General features: G+C 41.4%; 1 protein-coding gene across 1 annotated transcript in view; it reads right to left on the bottom strand.

Moving 5' to 3' along the window:
• LOC120529797 (hypoxanthine-guanine phosphoribosyltransferase-like) overlaps positions 1-18,931 on the bottom strand; it is a 66,617-nt gene that overhangs the window by 41,422 nt on the left and 6,264 nt on the right. The window contains exons 2-6 of the mRNA XM_039753937.1: positions 15,978-16,084; positions 12,735-12,918; positions 10,096-10,161; positions 6,886-6,903; positions 528-610 (exon numbers count right to left, since the gene is read on the bottom strand). Coding sequence (XP_039609871.1) covers positions 528-610; positions 6,886-6,903; positions 10,096-10,161; positions 12,735-12,918; positions 15,978-16,084 — 458 coding nt within the window. The remainder of the gene's footprint in view (positions 1-527; positions 611-6,885; positions 6,904-10,095; positions 10,162-12,734; positions 12,919-15,977; positions 16,085-18,931) is intronic.

Here is an 18,931-nt window from a genome sequence, read left to right as displayed (position 1 = left end):
TTGTAGCCATTGGACAGCAGGGTCCTGGACCTGCGGAAGGTCAGCTGCGTTTGTCAGTATGGCAACTCCTCTGCTGCAAGGCCCGTATGGGACAAGCAGGGGTGCAGCCAGTTAAAAGGAGGTAAAGACAGTTTCCAGTCAGTTGATTTTAACTTCATTTTAATGGATTTCTATTCATTTGATTGTATTTTAACCTCCATGGATCACTTCATTTTTATGGATTATTTATTTATTGAACATTTTTGAACACTGTATTTTGGGACACTTGCTTTGTGGATTTTTATTTTTTTATAATAAAGGCACTTGCACTTTTCACCATTCCCTTGCTTGGTGTGTTTGTCCTCATCTGCTCAGCTCATCTGATTACGTCACTGACAGTGTCGGGTTCAAGAGGCTCCCAAAAATGAAGAGGGAGCAAGGAGCCGACTCACACCATCACTCTGCCGAGGTGCACATGAAAGAACAACCCCAAAAGTGCCCCCTTCTCCCCTCCAGCATATTCTCTCCACTTTTGACTGTGTACTCACCTTGCCACCTTCACCATTTTTGGCTTGAATTGTTCCACATGATTGAGAAGGGTTTTCATGGTCTTGCCTGTATTGACAATAGCCTGCAAAAGATGAAAAACGTTTTGAATCATAACTTTAGACTAAACTGTAAAATCAAGCTGACATTTTAGGAGTCACAAAGACAGTCTTATTGTTCTGATTTCCATTGTTTTAATTTTCTGAGGCGTTTCATAATATATTTGTTTAGCTAGAATTTTTAGAACCCAGTTATTCTTGACCTGATCTTAGTTTGCTTCCAGAAAGTGTTACTGTAAAGTTGAATATTTTTTACTGTCAGTTCCACAATGCGGGCGGCACGGTGGCGGAGTGGGTAGTGCTGCTGCCTCGCAGTTAGAAGACCCGGATTCGCTTCCCGGGTCCTCCCTGCGTGGACTTTGCATGTTCACCCCGTGTCTATGTGGGTTTCCTCCCACAGTCCAAAGACATGCAGGTTAGGTGCACTGGTGATTCTAAATTGTCTCTAGTGTGTGCTGGGTGTGTGTGTGTGCACGCCCTGCGGTGGGCTGGCACCCTGCCCAGGGTTTGTTTCCTGCCTTGTGCTCTGTGCTGGCTGGGATTGGCTCCAGCAGACCCCCCCATGACCCTGTAGTTAGGATATAGCGGGTTGGATAATGGAGTTCCAGGCGTCGGGCGCTGCCACTCTGTGAAGCAGAATTGCTATGGAAATGACACACCTGTGACATCATAAGGTTGTGGGCACTTCCTACCTATCCCAAGCCTGCAGTAAAATAACAGAAGAATAGCGGTTGTGTATTTAGTTAGTGCTCCTGGTAAACGACTTCTGATCTATGAGTTTTTGACTACAATTATGGTCAGTTTTTGATTCTGGTTCAAAAAAAGAATTTAATTGACTTCCCAGTTACAATTCTTTTGGCTCATATCTCTTATTCTGTTTTTTTTATTTAAAAATTCTCTGTCACCTTCCTTGTGTTTGAACAGTTATGATTTATTCTCGGAAGGAGCAAGGACAGACCACAAAGCACTTTCAAAAAGGACCACTAGATAAAGAGTAGTCGATTTGAGGCTAAGGTCATTGGAAAAACTAGCATCAAAACCCACTGAAACCCAAAACTCAAAATTAGCAATCCAATACATGGATTTAAAAACCAAAAGGATTCCGAGTCAGCAGCACATTTGGGGATTTTGTCATTTCCTACCACTCGTTGTAAAAACAAGGAAGCAGAGGAATTTGTTTTTTTCATTATGTGGAATGGAAGTTTAGCATGTTGTTGATTTGATTTCTGCCGTGTTCCATTTGAAGAGGGAAGTCGGAATTTTCAAGTGTAATGCTCCCTTAACTCGCAAACTTGGGGTTGGTCTGTCAAGCCCAAGTATGTACTATTTCAGGTCATGACGTCAATCCAAAATGATGATGTACATCGCAAGCTTTAGTGAAAGTTGTAGTATTATACTGTTTATTATACAACCACAATTCCAATGAAGTTAGGACGTTGTGTAAAACATAAATAAAAACAGAATACAATAATTTGCAAATCCTTTTCAACCTATATTCAATTGAATACACTACAAAGACAAGGTATCACATGTTCAAACTGATAAACTTTATTGTTGTTTTGCAAATCTTCACTCATTTTGAATTTGATGCCTGCAACACGTTCCAAAAAAGCTGGGACAGGGGCATGTTTACCTCTGTGTTATATCACCTTTCCTTTTAACAACACTCAATAAGCGTTTGGGAACTGAGGACACTAATTGTTGAAGCTGTGTAGGTGGAATTCTCTCTCATTCTTGCTTGATGTACAACTTCAGTTGCTCAACAGTCCGGGGTCTCCGTTGTCGTATTTTGCGCTTCATAATGCGCCACACATTTTCGATGGGAGACAGGTCTGGACAGCAGGCAGGCCAGTCTAGTACCCGCACTCTTTTACTACGAAGTCACGCTGTTGTAACACATGCAGAATGTGGCTTCAAATTGTCCTGCTGCAATCAGCAGGGACGTCCCTGAAAAAAACGTTGCTTGGATGGCCGCATATGTTGCTCCAAAACCTGTATGTACCTTTCAGCATTAATGGTGCCTCCACATATGTGCAAGTTACCCATGCCATGGGCACTAATACACCCCCATACCATCACAGATGCTGGCTTTTGAACTTTGCGCGGATAACAATCCGGATGGTCCTTTTCCTCTTTGGCCCGGAGGACACGACATCCATGATTTCCAAAAACAATTTGAAATGTGGACTCGTCAGACCACAACACACTTTTCCACTTTGCGTCAGTCCATCTCAGATGAGCTCGGACCCAGAGAAGCTGGCGGCGTTTCTGGGTGTTGTTGATATATGGCTTGTGCTTTGCATGGCAGAGTTTTAACTTGCGCTTGTAGATGTAGCGATGAACTATGTTAACTGACAATGGTTTTCTGAAGTATTCCTGAGCCCACGTGGTAATATCCTTTACAGAATGATGTTGGTTTTTAATGCAGTGTCGCCCGAGGGACTGAAGGTCACGGGCATCCAGTGCTGGTATTCGGCCTTGCCGCTTACATGTAGAGATTTCTCCAGATTCTCTGAATCTTTTGATGATATTATGGACAGTAGAAGATGACATCCCGAGATTCCTTACAATTGTACGTTGAGAAACGTTGTTCTTAAACTGCTGGACTATTTGCCCACGCAGTTGTTCAAAGTGGTGAACCTCGCCCCACCCTTGCATGTGAAAGACTGAGCCTTTTGGGGATGCTCCTTATATAACCAATCATGACAAACACCTGTTTCCAATTAACCTGTTCACCTGAGGAATGTTCAAAACGGGTGTTTTTTTTTTAACATTCCTCAACTTTCCCAGTCTTTTGCTGCCCCTGTCCCAGCTTTTTTTGAACGTGTTGCAGGCATCAAATTCAAAATGAATGAAGATTTGCAAAACAACAATAAAGTTGATCAGTTTGAACACTAGATATCTTGTCTTCGTAGTGTATTCAATTGAATATAAGTTGAAAAGGATTTGCAAATCATTGTATTCTGTTTTTATTTACGTTTTACACAACGTCCCAACTTCATTGGAATTGGGGTTGTAGCACTTCTCTCCATTTCTGTCTGATTAAACCATTTGTACACACAGTACTGTTCATCTATCTGTGGAGATGTTGCTATGCTGCTTTGATTACACACAATATATCATATTGCATTGTTAACTACTATTTACTCCGACAATGCAGACACAACAAAGGTTTTTCTGGATGCCTACAGATCAGCCAAGACAAAGAATAATTGCAATAGCCTGAACATTTATCTCTGGAATTGTATTTTGTAGATCCTTCTACCAGTGGCTGCTGAATGTCTGTGTGAAGCAGGGGTCACCAACCTTTTTGAAACAGAGCTACTTCAAGGGTACCGAGTAATACAAACGGCTACTTATTTGATACAAACTTCCTGGATAACAAATTTGCACAGTTCACCTTTAATGATATTATTAATATAATGACTTAGCTTTTCTGCCATGTTTTTCTTTATTTTTAGGGGTACCAACGGTGTCTACCTCCCCATCGTAGCTGTGGCCGTTTGCTTGTCTCAGTAAAGAGTGAGATGAAGGTTTGTCTTGCGCATGATATTGAACTTTGACTGCAGACTACCCCCAAATCTACATCAATGCAAGTGTTATTGATTCAAAAAGAACAGCAACATAATTAAATACAATTTTTAGACAGAGCTCCATGGTGTCTAGTGCTATTTTTAGAACTTGTCCTGTGGGCAACTCACATGGTGACTGTGGGTGACCAGGTGCATACGGGCACCGTGTTGGCTACTTCTGGTGTGAAGCAAATACATGGGCAGTAGGACAGAGTGCAACCGACACGGGCAGACTACAAAATCCTTAATTGTAACCCAGTTAAGGGTTTACATGACTACTGTCCCTTTCTTTTTTATCCTAATTTCCCCTTGGGGACAATAAAGTGTAATTTATCTATCAATAAGATGTTGCAGATTACATCTCAAGGATCCATGTACCATAGGTAATGGCATAAGCGTTGCTAATAACAAGTGCAACAACATGAATGATCTTTTTATTATTCATTACATTTATACAGAGCTTTTCAAAGTACTCAAAGCACATTAATCAGTGAATGAGGAGCCACTTTAACCACCACTAATGTGCAGCATCCACCTGGCCATTTTTGTGACAGTTAGCTCACCACATATTAGCAATTGGATGGTGAAGGGGTGAGAGATAGTAAATCAATTACAGATCTGGGATGATTATGGGGCCAGAACGACCAGGCCAAGGTGGGCAATTTAGCCAGGACCTCAGGGTACACCCTACTGTTTACAAAGTGTGCCCAGGGATCTTTAATGACCACAGAGAGTTAAGACCACGGTTTTATGTCTCATTCGAAGGACGGCACCATTAGTACAGCACAGGGTCCCCAACACTGTACTGGGGCATTGGGATCCACATTTAGATCACACTGTAAGTGCCCCCAGGTGGCATCACCAACATCTTTTGCAGCAACAACCCAAGCTTTTTCTACATAGTCTGGGGCCGAACATGCTTAACTTCAGGTGGATGACCTCTTCTAAAGTGCATGTGGTATGAAGAGCATGACATAAAGCATGTTCAACAAAACTTAAAAAAAAAAAAAGAGTCAACTAGCTAAAGCATCTGGCACTACCTGGGTATAAATTAACAGGGAAAAACTGTCTTTTGGAAATTCAACAAGGCTAAACATAATCCACAACCAGACAAAAAGATGAATGCTTTGGCAAAAGCTGTAATCCAGAGAGGCAATGAAACGGTTATCCAGATTAGTTGAGAAGAAAATGCTGCAAGTATTTGAGGTCTCCTGAGGTTGCACTTTGGCCAGGAGAAAACATTTGTGTGTGCCGATGAGGATCATAACTCCCGTGCCAGTGCTGGTTTTTGGGTTGCTCCCAGTCTGTAATAGCACCTCTCTGCGATATTCAAAACAAGTCTTTTTCCCACTACATGAACTTTGTTTTTGAGAACGGAGGAGTTCTGGTAAAATGAAGGCCCTGGGCCACTTGTGGTTCCAGTTCACTTTTGTGTATTACATTCCTGCTGCACAACATGAACTGTAACCTTTATGCAAAAAAAATGTGATATACAAAGAAGACTGATGTGGTGTGAAGTGAGCCGTGGAGTTCAGAGCCGTGGAGTTCACGGGGGATCCCCATGTCTTATTGCTTGAAAACAACTGTGACTTTACAGGGGAGATTGTTGCTTTGATGCAGTGAATGGTGCAGCACATGAAGAGTAATGTGGTGCTGTTTAAGTTCCAAACTAAACAGATTTGCAAGATGGCACCAGTGCTAATGGACAACCAGTTAGCACAATTTATCACCCCTCTCCCTGATATTATATACAGTATAGCTTATATTTTAAGTTGGGATAACGATAAAGCACATGCAAAGGTTTGTGAAAATTAGAAGATTAGAACAATCTGGACGAGAACAGGAAATTCAGCCGAACAAAGCTCGCCAGTCCTGTCCACTTACTTAAAACAATATCAAGTCAAGTTTTGAAAGTTCCTAAAGTACTGCTGTCCACCACACTACTTTGTCAATTATTCCAAGTGTCTGTGGTTCTCTGTGTAAAGAAAAACTTCCAAATGTTTGTGTGAAATTTACCCTTAAGTTTCCAACTGTGTCCCTGTGTTCTTGATAAACTCATTTTAAAGTCTCAGTCTCGATCCACCGGACTAATTCCTGTCATAATTATTAACACTTCAGTCAGGCCTCTTCTTAATCTTCTTTTGCTTAAATTGTAAAGGCTTAGCTCTTTTAATCTTTCCTAATAATTCATTCCCTGTAGCCCTGGAATCAGCCTAATCGCTCTTCTCTCAACCTTCTCTTGTGCTGTTATGTCTTTTTTGTAGTCTGGAGACCAAAACTGCACACAGGACTCCAGATGAGGCCTCACCAGTGTGTTATAAAATCTGAGCAGAACATCCTGTGACTTGTACTCCACAGATCAAGGCGCTCTATAACCTGACATTGTTTGCCTTCTTCATTGCTTCTGATTGGCTTAGCCGTTTAGTGTGATTAGCGAACAAACAGATTGCAATTTTATTTATATAGATAATTAAAAAAACAAATAAAATCACCTACGGAACAGAACTGTGAGAAAAATATATTAATAGAATCAACAGACATGCAACATCTGGGGAAAACAAGAGTGGGAAGAGAACATGCTGACGAACACACCGTATCTGAATCCATGACCATCGATAAGGATGCAAGGTTGCAATGCCAAGGACTGAGCCTCACTGCTTTTCCTAAAATACAATATCTCAAGAATTGTTTAGGATTTGCTAATTTTGTATTGGGATTCATTGACTTACCTCTACAATGAGAACGTTCTTCAAGACATGAAAAAAAAGAGAAATACAGAGAAGGATTGATTAAACACACATTCAGCCTTATTCTGAATTTAAATGAATAGCTCCACTTAAACATGAAAATCTGTAATCAAACTTTTAAGGATTATTTCAAAATGTAGAATTTGACAATATTTTACTTACTTTACTATGGTTGAAAAGAATCCTCAGTTCGTAGTCTGGTTAAAGACCGTTTCAATATTTTCTACAGAATTCTGAGCCGAACTCAACAAAATCCAGTGGTCAATAAACTCGTGTAAATTGAATGCTCCGATATGCATAAAGGAACTTCAAAGTCAGATGCTTCAGCCTGTGGTGAAATGTGTTCGAGGTCCATGGCGTGATTAGCGGATCTGGTAGATGAAGTTATTTTTTTCAGACGTCATGAGTGTAGGTGTGCGTAGGAGAGATGAGTGGCCACAGAGTGCCTAGAGGGGGCAATGGGCCGATTAGGTTTTCACTTGCACGAGACCTCATTAGTGCTCTGTGGATCTGCAACTCACAGGCAGTATTAAAGATCTGAGTAGAAATGATTGGGAAAAAAAAAAAAGATAGAAAACTGGAAGAAGAAAGTTGACCAAGTAAGAGAACTGGGAAGCCGAATGAGGAGTGGGAAGTCAAGCTGCCAGGATGCCTCACAGAATTAATAGAAGTACAGTAGAGGCATTCCAGTGATGGACCTGCCCTGCTGAGTTGTGGAGTTAGAACAATTCGGGCTCCAGGGGTCTATGAGAGAATAACAGAGTTATTTACGGGTAACATAGTTGGTGCATAAAGTGTTTTGGTGGGCCGTGTACAATAAAATAAATACATAGCATTTGTCTTAGAAGAATAGCATGAAGAGACTGCTGAAAAGGTCAAGTAAGCAAACAATGTTCCAAGGAATGGTTCAAGAAATTTTCTGATGTCACGTTCTTTCATGTACATTGTAAGACTTGCCATTTGTCATGGAAGAATAAGAGCTAAACTTAAAAAATATCGAAGGACGAGAATATAGTTAAAAAAAAAAAAATTTCAGGCTTTTATCTGGTGTCACACACGAGTGCATGGGAGGCAGTCAATGGGTTTGGTTGAACGTCATACGCCGGAACTGGGGTTTATGGGAAACATGAATGCCTTTTCTCTCTCTCTCTCCTCCAGACCATCTGAACAGAAGCCTGCCTAACTCCACCTTCACTTCTAGAACCTTCCCTATCAGTGACCTCACTTTCGGTTCTGGCCCCTTGGACACACCCCTATCTCCTCAGCAACTATAAAAAAGCCACTTTTCCCTCCCTTCTCAATCCCGTTTTGGACAGAGTCTGAAGTAACTGCTCAGATTGACTGAGTCTCACTATAAGCGATCTTCATTGGAATTCGAATCTATGGGGTGGGAACCCAAACTTTTTTAAACTGGGTATACTTATATGGTGTATAAGCCAATGAACCAATCAGAGTGAACGCAAGCTAATGAACCAATCAGAGTTCGTAATAATTCAGCCCTGTTAATGCAAATTCCATTATCTATAAGAACGACTCTCTGTCTCTGTTCCGTGACAATTTGCTGACAACTTCAAGGTGCTGTCCCTTGGCAGACTGCTGTAACAGGGTGCTCCCTCTTCATGAAGAGATAATTAAAGACAAACCAACAAGTTTCCTCCTGCCAGGTTTCTGACTCAAAGAAGTCCTAGCGAGGACAAATGTCTTTCTTTAATATATTACCAATTTAATTTCTTCCAGAAAGAAGAAGGCCTTGCTTAGATTGTCCTAGTGCATACTCAAGGAGGTGGTCGGGATGGGAGTCGAATTGTGGATGTTCTTTGCAGGTGAGACGTCAAACAAATAGTGGAACAAGTGAGCTGATCCTGACTTTGGTTTTATGCCAGATTTTAACAAGTGAGCTGATCCTGACTTTGGTTTTATGCCAGATTTTACCGATTCACTGGATTTACCTGTTTAGCCATTTTAACTTCCTCATTTACGCTGTGGGCACTAATGTTTTTATGAACTATTACTTAATTTTGGAATGCACTGCACTTTATTTTAGAACACTGTGGCTTTGAACATCAATAAAATGCACTTTGCACCGATGACTGTTGTGGTGCCTTGACAGTCCAGAGTCCATTCTCAGCTAGGACTATTGATGTCCCGGGAGATGAAAGAGGCCCATGGCTGCGGGCACCGGGCACATGACACAGCCATATACCGGTAAATCTTCAGAAAGCTGAGAATTTTTGTTCTGGCACTGCAGACAGTGATATTTTGCATCAATTTTATAGTGAAGCCTAGGCCTGGTGCAATCAAATTATTTTATCTGGCTGCAATCATCTTAAATAATTGTTTGAATTCACAATTTTACATTTGAATGCCTCAATCTACTGTACAACCCTCTTTGTGTCTGCATATCATGATTTGGGCCTACTTTGCTGCCTCTGGACCTCTGGAACTGTGCATACTGATCTGTATCAAAAAATTCTAGGAAAATGTCAAGTGTATCTGACGTACAAAAGAAAGGGTGCCAAGAAGCAAGACAATGACCCTAAACACACAAAGAATGGTTAGAACAGAAGCAATGTCACGTTTTGGAACGGCTAAGTCAAAGTTCTATAGAAATGTTGTGGAAGGACTTGAAGTAAGCAGCTCATGAAAGCAGGTCTACCACCAACCTCGAGTATTGAAGCAGTTCTTCAAGGAGGAATTGGCTCAAGTTCCTCCAAGATGATGTGCAGGGCTAATCAACAGTTACAGAAACATTGAATTGAAGTTACTGCTACCCAAGGGAGTCGTGACAGTTGCAAAAGATTCACACACAAATATGTAACACTGGATAATTTTCCTCAACAGATGAATGAGTAGAATGTTTTTTTGTCGCCTTTGTTTGAGGGCTTACACAAATATCTGATCACATTTTAGGCCATATTTATACAGATATGAATGCAGAAATACAAAAAAAGTCTGAAGGGTTCATAAACTTTTCAGCCCCAATGTAGGTGTTGGCTATAAATGGGACAATATAATTACAAAAAGAATGGCTGACATTGTCAGTTGGTGAGTCCCCATGCCTGCTACCTTAGACATACCACTAGAAAGCTGTCACGTATAAGAACAGAATGGATGCAAAATAGGACCTTAATAGGGGGTCCTCAAAAACTGAGTATCTGGATCTGGAAGGGTCAGAATTGTTTCCTAACTTACCTTCCCAGTCAGAATGGTAAGATCTTCACCTCCAATGATTTGCATGGCCTCCGTTGACTGATCATTCTTTAAGTAAAAAAAAAAAAACACAACTTTAGATGATGTGGCCAATAGATAATAGAATAATGTAAGTGAAGCCAACAGTATACAGAAAAGGTGATTTTATTTAAGAAATGAATAATATAAAAAGAAGGGAGTTCAAAAGAGAGAGGACAGACAAAACTACATTAGGTGCCAGCTAAAGCTGCTGTCACATTATGTGACTTTTTTTTTATCATGGGGGATGTCAGATTTGCAGACTGCAGTCACTGATCTTGTTGCTAGACCATGTCAATTTACAGAACTGAAATGACATTGTGCCACCTGTGCCCATGTCACATTTAGTAACTGTTTTGTCTTGGTAGAGTATTATATTGCTCTACTTTCCCCTTTTGTATTATTAATATGTAGCCTTTGTCAGAATGCCTCAAATCTCACAGACTTACCACTGTTTAGATGGTATTATAGTACATAACTTCTCCCCGCCTTCCCTTCTACATCTGTAACCTCAGGCAATTAGATGTAGTAAAAGACAAGTAGGTACACATTAAATAATGTATTATTGATAATATTCATAAATAATAACAATTTGCAAAGTACATTTGAATACTGCCAACCAGATAAATTCAGGCGGCACACAGACTTGTTAGTTACTTAAAATGTCTCTAGTTAAGTCCTCACTTGTGGTCAGCTTTCTTCACCACAGGCCACATGCCTGTCTCAATATGGCTGCCGAGCTGTGCCCTTCATTGTGTTGTCCTTTCAGTTCATGGATCAGTTTGGTAAGAGAGAGAGTGAGGTTAAGCAAGCAAATTTATAGATGTTCTGTCCAACCAATAGGAGACAATAGGGCGTCATGGTACTTAAAGACTTCTGATATAAGTCAGTTCCAAACAGCCATACTTCAGACCAGTGGGGGGATAGAACACCTCCACACCTGTCACCCCCCAAAACCATATGTTAAGGTAAAGTTTGGCAGTTAGGCAGCCTGGCTTTCTTATGGGGGTTGAGAGACTTTAGAGAAACAATTGCCAAACTTGTTTCAGGCACTTCCCCCAAACCTGTCATAAAATTCACTTTCCTGACTTAGTCCTGGGGGAGGGAGGGGGGTTGTAAAACATGAATGCTTCTCACTAATGTAACACCTAAATTACATTGTTTTGCCTAAATTACAAATAAAGACACACAAAATATCAACTTATATGCAAAATCTCACACCACAACACCAACCAAGTCCTGACCTTCCAATGCAGTCACGGTCACCTCTTTTTCTGTCAGCCAATAGCGTATACAGACAAGGCGAGTTCAGCTGCAACCTCAGCCCTTTATTTCCAATCTGTTATGGTATGTAAAACATGAGATATCAGTCAGATGAGCTTCTCTTCTGTTTGGGAGGTCCACAGCCCCCATACTGCAAGCAGGGCTGGTGCTGTTTGAAGTGTTAATACCTGGCATCCCCTGCATTTATGGATTGAACAGTGAGCGTCCCGGATGTCCACATCACCATCATTATCAATTTCTTCCATGTGAAGCCTGAAACCCATGAGGACTAATTTAGAATATCTACGTTAGGTAGAATGCCCAAGTGGGGCTGGGTGGTCTTTTGGCAATGGAACCCCTGCAGATTTTGTTTTTTGTTCCTCCAGCCTAACAGGAGTTTTTTTTGTTGTTGTATTCCTGGCCATTCCACCTTACCTTTTTCTTTGTTACATACTGTATAATATCATCACCTAATCTTGTTAGCTTACGTTTTACATCCTTTTATTTCATTTTGCAAAGCACTTTCAGCTACAACGTTTAGGAATAACGTACTATATAAATAAATGTTGTGGTTGCTGCTAGGCAGTGACCTGTAGTCTCAATCCTTTTTTCTTTTTCCCCATTCTGTTTTAGTACATAAAATATGAAACATCAGACAGACAGACAAGCTTCCTTTCAATTTGCAAGGTTCTCTCTCGTTTTGGCTTTGGTAGGAATCCCGGTTTCTGTTCTTTTGGGTTTTTTTTCAGCTTTTTGACTGTCTTTTCTCCCAGTTACTCACAAAAAACTTTTTCCAAGTTCCTCTAGCATAACGGTTTCAAGAATACGACTGGAGAACAGGCACATGGATTGTACAATACAAGTAATTTGAGATTTTTTTTTATTTGTGTGTGTTTGTGCATGTAAACATGACAACTTCAGTACGCTTTCACTTCGGTCAACCAAATGTTGCATACAAGTTTTAGGTACAAAATGTAGATTTTTATCAACTTTTGGGCTAGGTCTGTTAACCGGTAGTAGAACTTTACCTTTTATTCATGCAGCTGCAGAGTCCAATTTTTTCAGCTTTACTTTTATAATTGTTCAATATATTATTAATTTGATTTGATGTTGAGGGCTCTTTAATAGACAAAATATAAAAATAAAATCATTGTCTTGTGGTTTACTCCTCAAATATCCATCCCCATATCTGAGCATAAAAAAAAAAGTCTAGAGAAGACCTCTCCCGATTTTTTTTATGGATGGATTGAGTTGGGCCCCATAAAATCCAGTGCAGAAACCCCCCTAGTGAAGCATGAGAACATGACAGATATGGTTGCACGAAGACAGCTGGTACTTACACGGTAGCTCTTAAGTCGAATAAAATCCACCCGCATGGGAATCGAGCGGTTGGACGTGCGGCTCAGCACTTTAATGTAATCCAGCAAGTCAGCACAAAACTTGTAGCCACCTTTCAGAACGCAGAGGACCACAATGTCATGGTCACCAATGTCATCCATGATGTTTCTTGCCAGTCGCTCTGTCCTGCAATGCAAACACACCTATATTCCTTACATTTTCGACATATATATAAAAATAAAACTATCATTAAGGATGCTGTAGAGGGCTAAATGACCAGAGGTAAGGAGAACGAGAAAAATGATGGGAAATGAAAGATGCCGTTGGCTTACTTTGAATCTGAGTATTGCTCATTTGCTGTTTAAAATTAAAAAAGTGAACAATAAAGGGTTCTGAATTCCATCAGCAGCAGTCATTCAAATTAAGGAACTGATAGATAGATACTTTATTAATCCCAAGAGGAAATTCACATACTCCAGCAGCAGCATACTGATTAAAAACAATATTAAATTAAAGAGTGATAAAAATGCAGGTAGAACAGACAAGTTTGTTTTAATGTTAACGTGTACCCCCCCCTCCCCCCGGGTGGAACTGAACAGTCGCATAGTGTGGGGTCTCCTCAGTCTGTCAGTGGAGCAGGACGGCGACAGCAGTCGGTCGCTGAAGCTGCTCCAGTTCAGTGGATTCAGTGGATTCTCCATGATTGACAGGAGCCTGCTCAGTGCCCGTCGCTATGCCACGGATGTCAAACTGTCCCGCTCCGTGCCTACAATAGAGCCTGCCTTATGACTGCCAGCTACCGCAGCCTCCAGGATTTGAGTTTGAACACCTGGCACAATGTCACATCCAGACTACAGCGTGCCATTGATGTCTAGAAGAAGGACAAAAGCAAAACTTTAAAGCTGTATGCATCCAAAAAGCTTCTGAATGGTTTCCATTAGTGCATCACTAGAAGTTTCTTGAAAGTGTGGAGTTTGTATGTTCTCACTGTTTCTATATGGGTTTTTTTTCTCCCTCATCCAATAGATGACGGGGGCTTTAGTTAAATTAGAGATTTTGTATATGGAACACCTTAATAACATCCTCAGAAAAAAAAAAGAATATCTACAGTAGATTCAGAAAGGATTTAGACCCCTATGAGGGTCCAGCTGGTGTCCCTGCCAGGATGGATCTTATTCTCTTGCCTGACCAGGAGGCCATGGGACAGGAAGGCCAGCAGGGAAAGGGTGATATTCACCTTCTGTGTCAGGACATGGGCACAGAGATACACTGTGACTGCAGCTACACTGGGGCTGGCATCCAAGAAACCATGAGGGGATGCTCTGCCCATAGCAGGCACTCACCCACTGTCCTGAACGTCCAGGTGCCCTAGCCCAAATAGTGTATCCCTCCATTTAATAGTTAAACAAATATTTCTTTGATTACCTTAACCTAGCAATGCCAGGTACTTTGGTTGGTTACAGTGCCCTCCCATTATGTTTGGCACAAAGACATTTTTCTTTGTTTTCCCCCTCTGCTCCACAGTTGAAATTACAAGTCAAACGATTCAGATGTGATTGAAGTGCACATTGCTGATTTTCATTTCAGGGGATTTGCAGACATTACTATCACACATTTTTTCAACACGGTACTGCCATTTCAGGGCACCATGATATTTGGAACAAATGGAGTTCAATGTGTTTGTGAATCCTCAGGTGGGTTTCATCACTTCATAAGATACCGTGGCTTGCTTCTACCCTTTGGAATCTATAGTTGCCGTTGTTCAACATGACAACAAGAGCTGTGCCAATGTAAGTCAAAGAAGCCATTATTAGGCTGAAAACAAGAATCAAACCATCAGAGACCATCATTAGGATGACCAAAATCAAGTATAAGGAATATCATGAAGAAGAAAGAACACACTGGTAGGCCAAGGAAGACCTCCACAGCTGAGGACTGAAGAATCCTCCCTATTGTCAAGAAAAAAAACCCAAATGCCTGTCTGACAGATCAGAAACAGTCTTCAGGGGGCCGATGCGGACATCAGAGATGCTTATCTGCAGAAGACTTCATGAAAAGAAATAGAGGCCAAGTGCAGACCACTAGTTAGCTACAAAAACAGGATGGTCAGATTACTGTTTGTGAAAAAGTACTTAGAAGAGCCTGCAGAATTCTGGCAAAAGGTTTTGTGGACAGATGAGACAAAGAACCTCATCAAAGTGATAGCAAAAGTAAAGTGTGGGGAAGACAAGGGAACAGCGTAAGATCCAAAGCAGACCACCTCATCTGTTAAACATGGTGTGGGCAAGGTTCTGGCTTGGGTATGTATGGCCGCCACAGATTTTGGCACACTTCTCTTCATTGATGGTGTGACTGCTGACTCCAGTGGCACAGTGATTTCTGAGGTGTGTAGAAACATGTGACTTGCTCAAGTTCTAGTAAAGGACTCCAAATTTACTGGATGGTGCCTCATCCTTCAACAAGATAATGAGCCAAACATACTGATGTGGCAACAGAGGAGTTTTTCATAGCTAAAAAAAACCGTAGAATTCCTGAATGGCCAAACTAGTCATCCAATTTAAATCCAATTGAGCAGGCCTTCCATATGCTGAAGAAAAAACTTAAGGGGTCAAGCCCCCAAAACAAGCAGGAGCTGAAGATGGCTGCATGAGAGGCTGGGCAGAACATCACCAGAGAAGATCCTCAGCACCTGGTAATGCCTATGAACTGCAGACCTCAAACAGTCATTACATGTGAGGGAGATGTGACAAAAAACTAAATATGACGACATTAACAGACCTGCCATTGCTGTGTGGCAAACATTATGGTGCCCTGAAATGGGGGGGACCGCGTAGAAACAGTGTTGTGTGATAGAAACGCACGCAAATCCACTTAAATGAAAGTCTGTGATGTGCACTTTAATCACAACATCTGAATTGTTTGATTTGTAATTGTAAACTGCAGAGCAGAGGGGTAAATCAAGGACAAATGTGTCTTTGTTCCAAACATTACGAAGGACACTGCATATTATAAATCCTATTCAAACACCTCCAGACTCCATCCTGCCAAACAGAAAATGTGCGCCTAAATGTAGTTCAGGCCCCTTCTGAGGAGCTCAAGTGTGTTCATGTCATTGCTCAAACTGACGAAGAGGAGGTAGACTGGCCTCCCTTTTAGATGGAGGAATTAGATGTCGTCAGTTACTACAGTTGAATTGGTGATATCAAGATGCCAAAGGAAAGTGGTGAAGCCCACTTCCTACATACCTGTCCCGGATCACTCCATGGGGTATATATACACATTCCAGATCATCACAGTAATGTTGAGGGTATGTGAACAGATCCAGACTGTAGCCGGGCCAACCATCTTTAATCTGCAAAACCAAGAATGTTTCATTGATGATAGTGATTACAGGTATCAGTACACTCCCTGTCACCACTGTGTGCCAAAGAAAAGCAAACAGTGTTGCAAAAACCTATACACAATCAAATTTTCTCTCCAATACCCTGTATAACTTCTCTCAGAAAAGACTGGAAAAAAGAGTGTGAGAAATCTAGATGATGTAAAGACGATGAGCTGCAGCTTCCAGTGTTGGAGTTGGAGGGCCAGTTTTACTCTGATACTCATTTGACTCTGGTGGACTTGAGGCCCAAACAGATGTGTTATCATACCATGTTGGCGAGTCTGATTGCCCCCCTTCCCCAGTGGATCTGTGTGTGTGGTCCCAGTGACAGACTAGAATGAATGTCTTGTGATAGATGCTTCTGCGAATGGCTCTGGCCCCCTTATAATTGTAGATTGGATTATGTATGTTTGAGAATAATATTCTAATACTAGCTGTGTAAGCCCGTACTGTAAAAACCCGGGACACCTAGAAACTATTGAAATCGTCAGGAGAAAAACTGAAATGCAGAGTCGGCGGTTTTGTTTTGCGGACGTGCTCAAACCCACTTGTTTATCAGTGGCTAAACGAGTTTCTATCTCCTCCGAGGTTTCGTTTTGCGGAAGTGCTCGCCCCACTTGTTTATCAGTGGCTAAACGAGTTTCTATCTCCTCTGAGGTTTCGTTTTGAAGATGTGCTCGTCTCGCTTGTCTATCAGTGGCTAAGCGAGTTTCTATCTCCTTGGAGGTTTCGTTTTGTGGAAGTGCTCGCCCCACTTGTCTATCGGTGGCTAAGTGAGTTTCTATCTCCTCAGAGGTTTTGTTTTGCGGAAGTGCTTGTCCCACTTGTCTACCTCCTCGGAGGTTTTGTTTTGCCGATGTGCCCACCGTGTTTCTGTATCAGCGGCTAATCGAGTTTCTCTTTTCTTGCCGGTTTCACTTTGACGACGGAGTAGCTTTCTTTCAGCTTCATGCTGTAGCCTTGCACCTCCGGGCCGGAAAGTCTGACACACACACTTCCACGCATAGACGTTTATATATAAGATGAACTACAGATAGGCAAGAGAAAATGAGAATGACTGGAAGACTAAAAAAACAAAACAAAAAAAAAAACAACATAAATTAAGCCAGGGACTGAAACAGGAGAACAAATACCACGCCAATTACCACAGCCAAAAACCACGAGACAAGAACAAGGTCAAAAAGGATCACAAAGTTCAAAATGAGCAAAAACCGAACACGAATTGATAAACTGGAAGTGCAAGAAGGGTTTTGGAATCCAACCAGTCAGATAAGGAAGTGAACCTAGAATGAGGCTTTTATTCTGTTCAGTAATGATTGACAGGCTCATGACCTCTGAAGCCACGCCTCTTACTGGGCAAAACATGGCAATTTAGTTCAACTGAACGGAAAACAAAATGGTGGTGGAAAAAAAAGGAACTTCAGAACAAAGCATTGAATTATAAAGCGAGTCCAACAGATTCCTCAGTGTCAAAAACCTCAATAACGACATGCAGCTCAATACAAGAGCCAGAAAATCACCTGTAAATAATTTACAAAAAGTTTCAGGGTCCAGGTTGAGATTGTTGTGGGACTGTCCGAGTGTCTCCATCTTTAGTCACCAACTTCTGCTGATGCATATTGGAGTCCATTCTCACGGTCTGTAGGGTACCTGCTCAGCCCATGGCTGCAGGGAACTACACAGGATGGTGAAGTTGGTTAAGAATACTACTGGCACACAGTTCCCTTAAGTCCAGGACATATGCAGTGCCTATAAATAGGACCCCCTACCCCTCCCTACTTGGACATTGTCACATTTTATTGTTATACAGCATTGAATCACAGCAAAACAATTGACTGCATAAGTATTCACTGCCGTCAAGTCAGTATTTAATGGATGCACCTTTGGCAGCCATGAGAGATGAGTCTCTGTGCACAGGTCTCTCCGTCTATGAATTTTGCATATGCTGTTATTTTGCCCACTCTTCTTCGCAAAACTGGTCCAGATCTGTCAGGTTGCATGTTGATCATAAATGAACAGCTGTTTTCAAGTCCAGCCACACATTCTCAGTTGGACTGAAATCTGGACTCTACTCCAGGACATGTACATGTTATGCTATAAACTAATAACTGTGCTACCGGTCTAAGATGGAGTGAAAACTGAGTAATCAATGTAGACCTTGGAGTTAAAGTCTATTGGAATATATTTTGTAATGCATGTAAGGTATAAAATGTATTGCATTTGTCAATTGTGGAGGAAAAACGAGACTTGGGGGTCACATTGTAGCAGTGGTACTAGTAGTTAAAACTGCATCTCCCAGCAGTCCCTGCAGGGGCTGTTGGGGTCAAAGGTGGTCAGAGTGGTTTAAAAGGAGGGCAGGTGTCCGAAAGAAAAAAAAAAAAGTGTTTTTTGTTGTTGTATTTTGTGTTTCGTTTACCTTTTGGACTGCCTTCTGTCAATTAAGCCATATTTAGTCGCTGTGTCCTGGATTGTATTCGTTGTTGGGGTCTGGATCGTCTTCTGTCTACCTGAGTGCTGAGGACTGTTTGTGGATTCACAGCTTTCCCGCAAGTATAGGAGCGCTCCTGAACCATCCATCCGTCTTCACCCTTACAGTGTCTACAGGTAGGACTGTTTTTTCATTCCCTTACAACATACAGATCTCTGGACTTACTCTCGTCATCTCTCATTACATCCGGTGTGGTATTCCTTGAACTTTGCCTGTGTGGAGTTTTTTTTGCGTTTATTGTAATATCGCCGTAAGGGTACTGGGGTGGTATTATTTATATTATATAATTTCATTATATTCTTTAATTGTTGTCAGCTCCAGGTGTGCTT

The sequence above is a fragment of the Polypterus senegalus genome, chromosome 5 (assembly GCF_016835505.1).
Source record: "Polypterus senegalus isolate Bchr_013 chromosome 5, ASM1683550v1, whole genome shotgun sequence".
NCBI lineage: Eukaryota > Metazoa > Chordata > Cladistia > Polypteriformes > Polypteridae > Polypterus > Polypterus senegalus.
The sequence above is the reverse complement of the archived record's forward strand: the minus strand, read 5'-3'. Positions and strand labels throughout refer to the sequence as shown.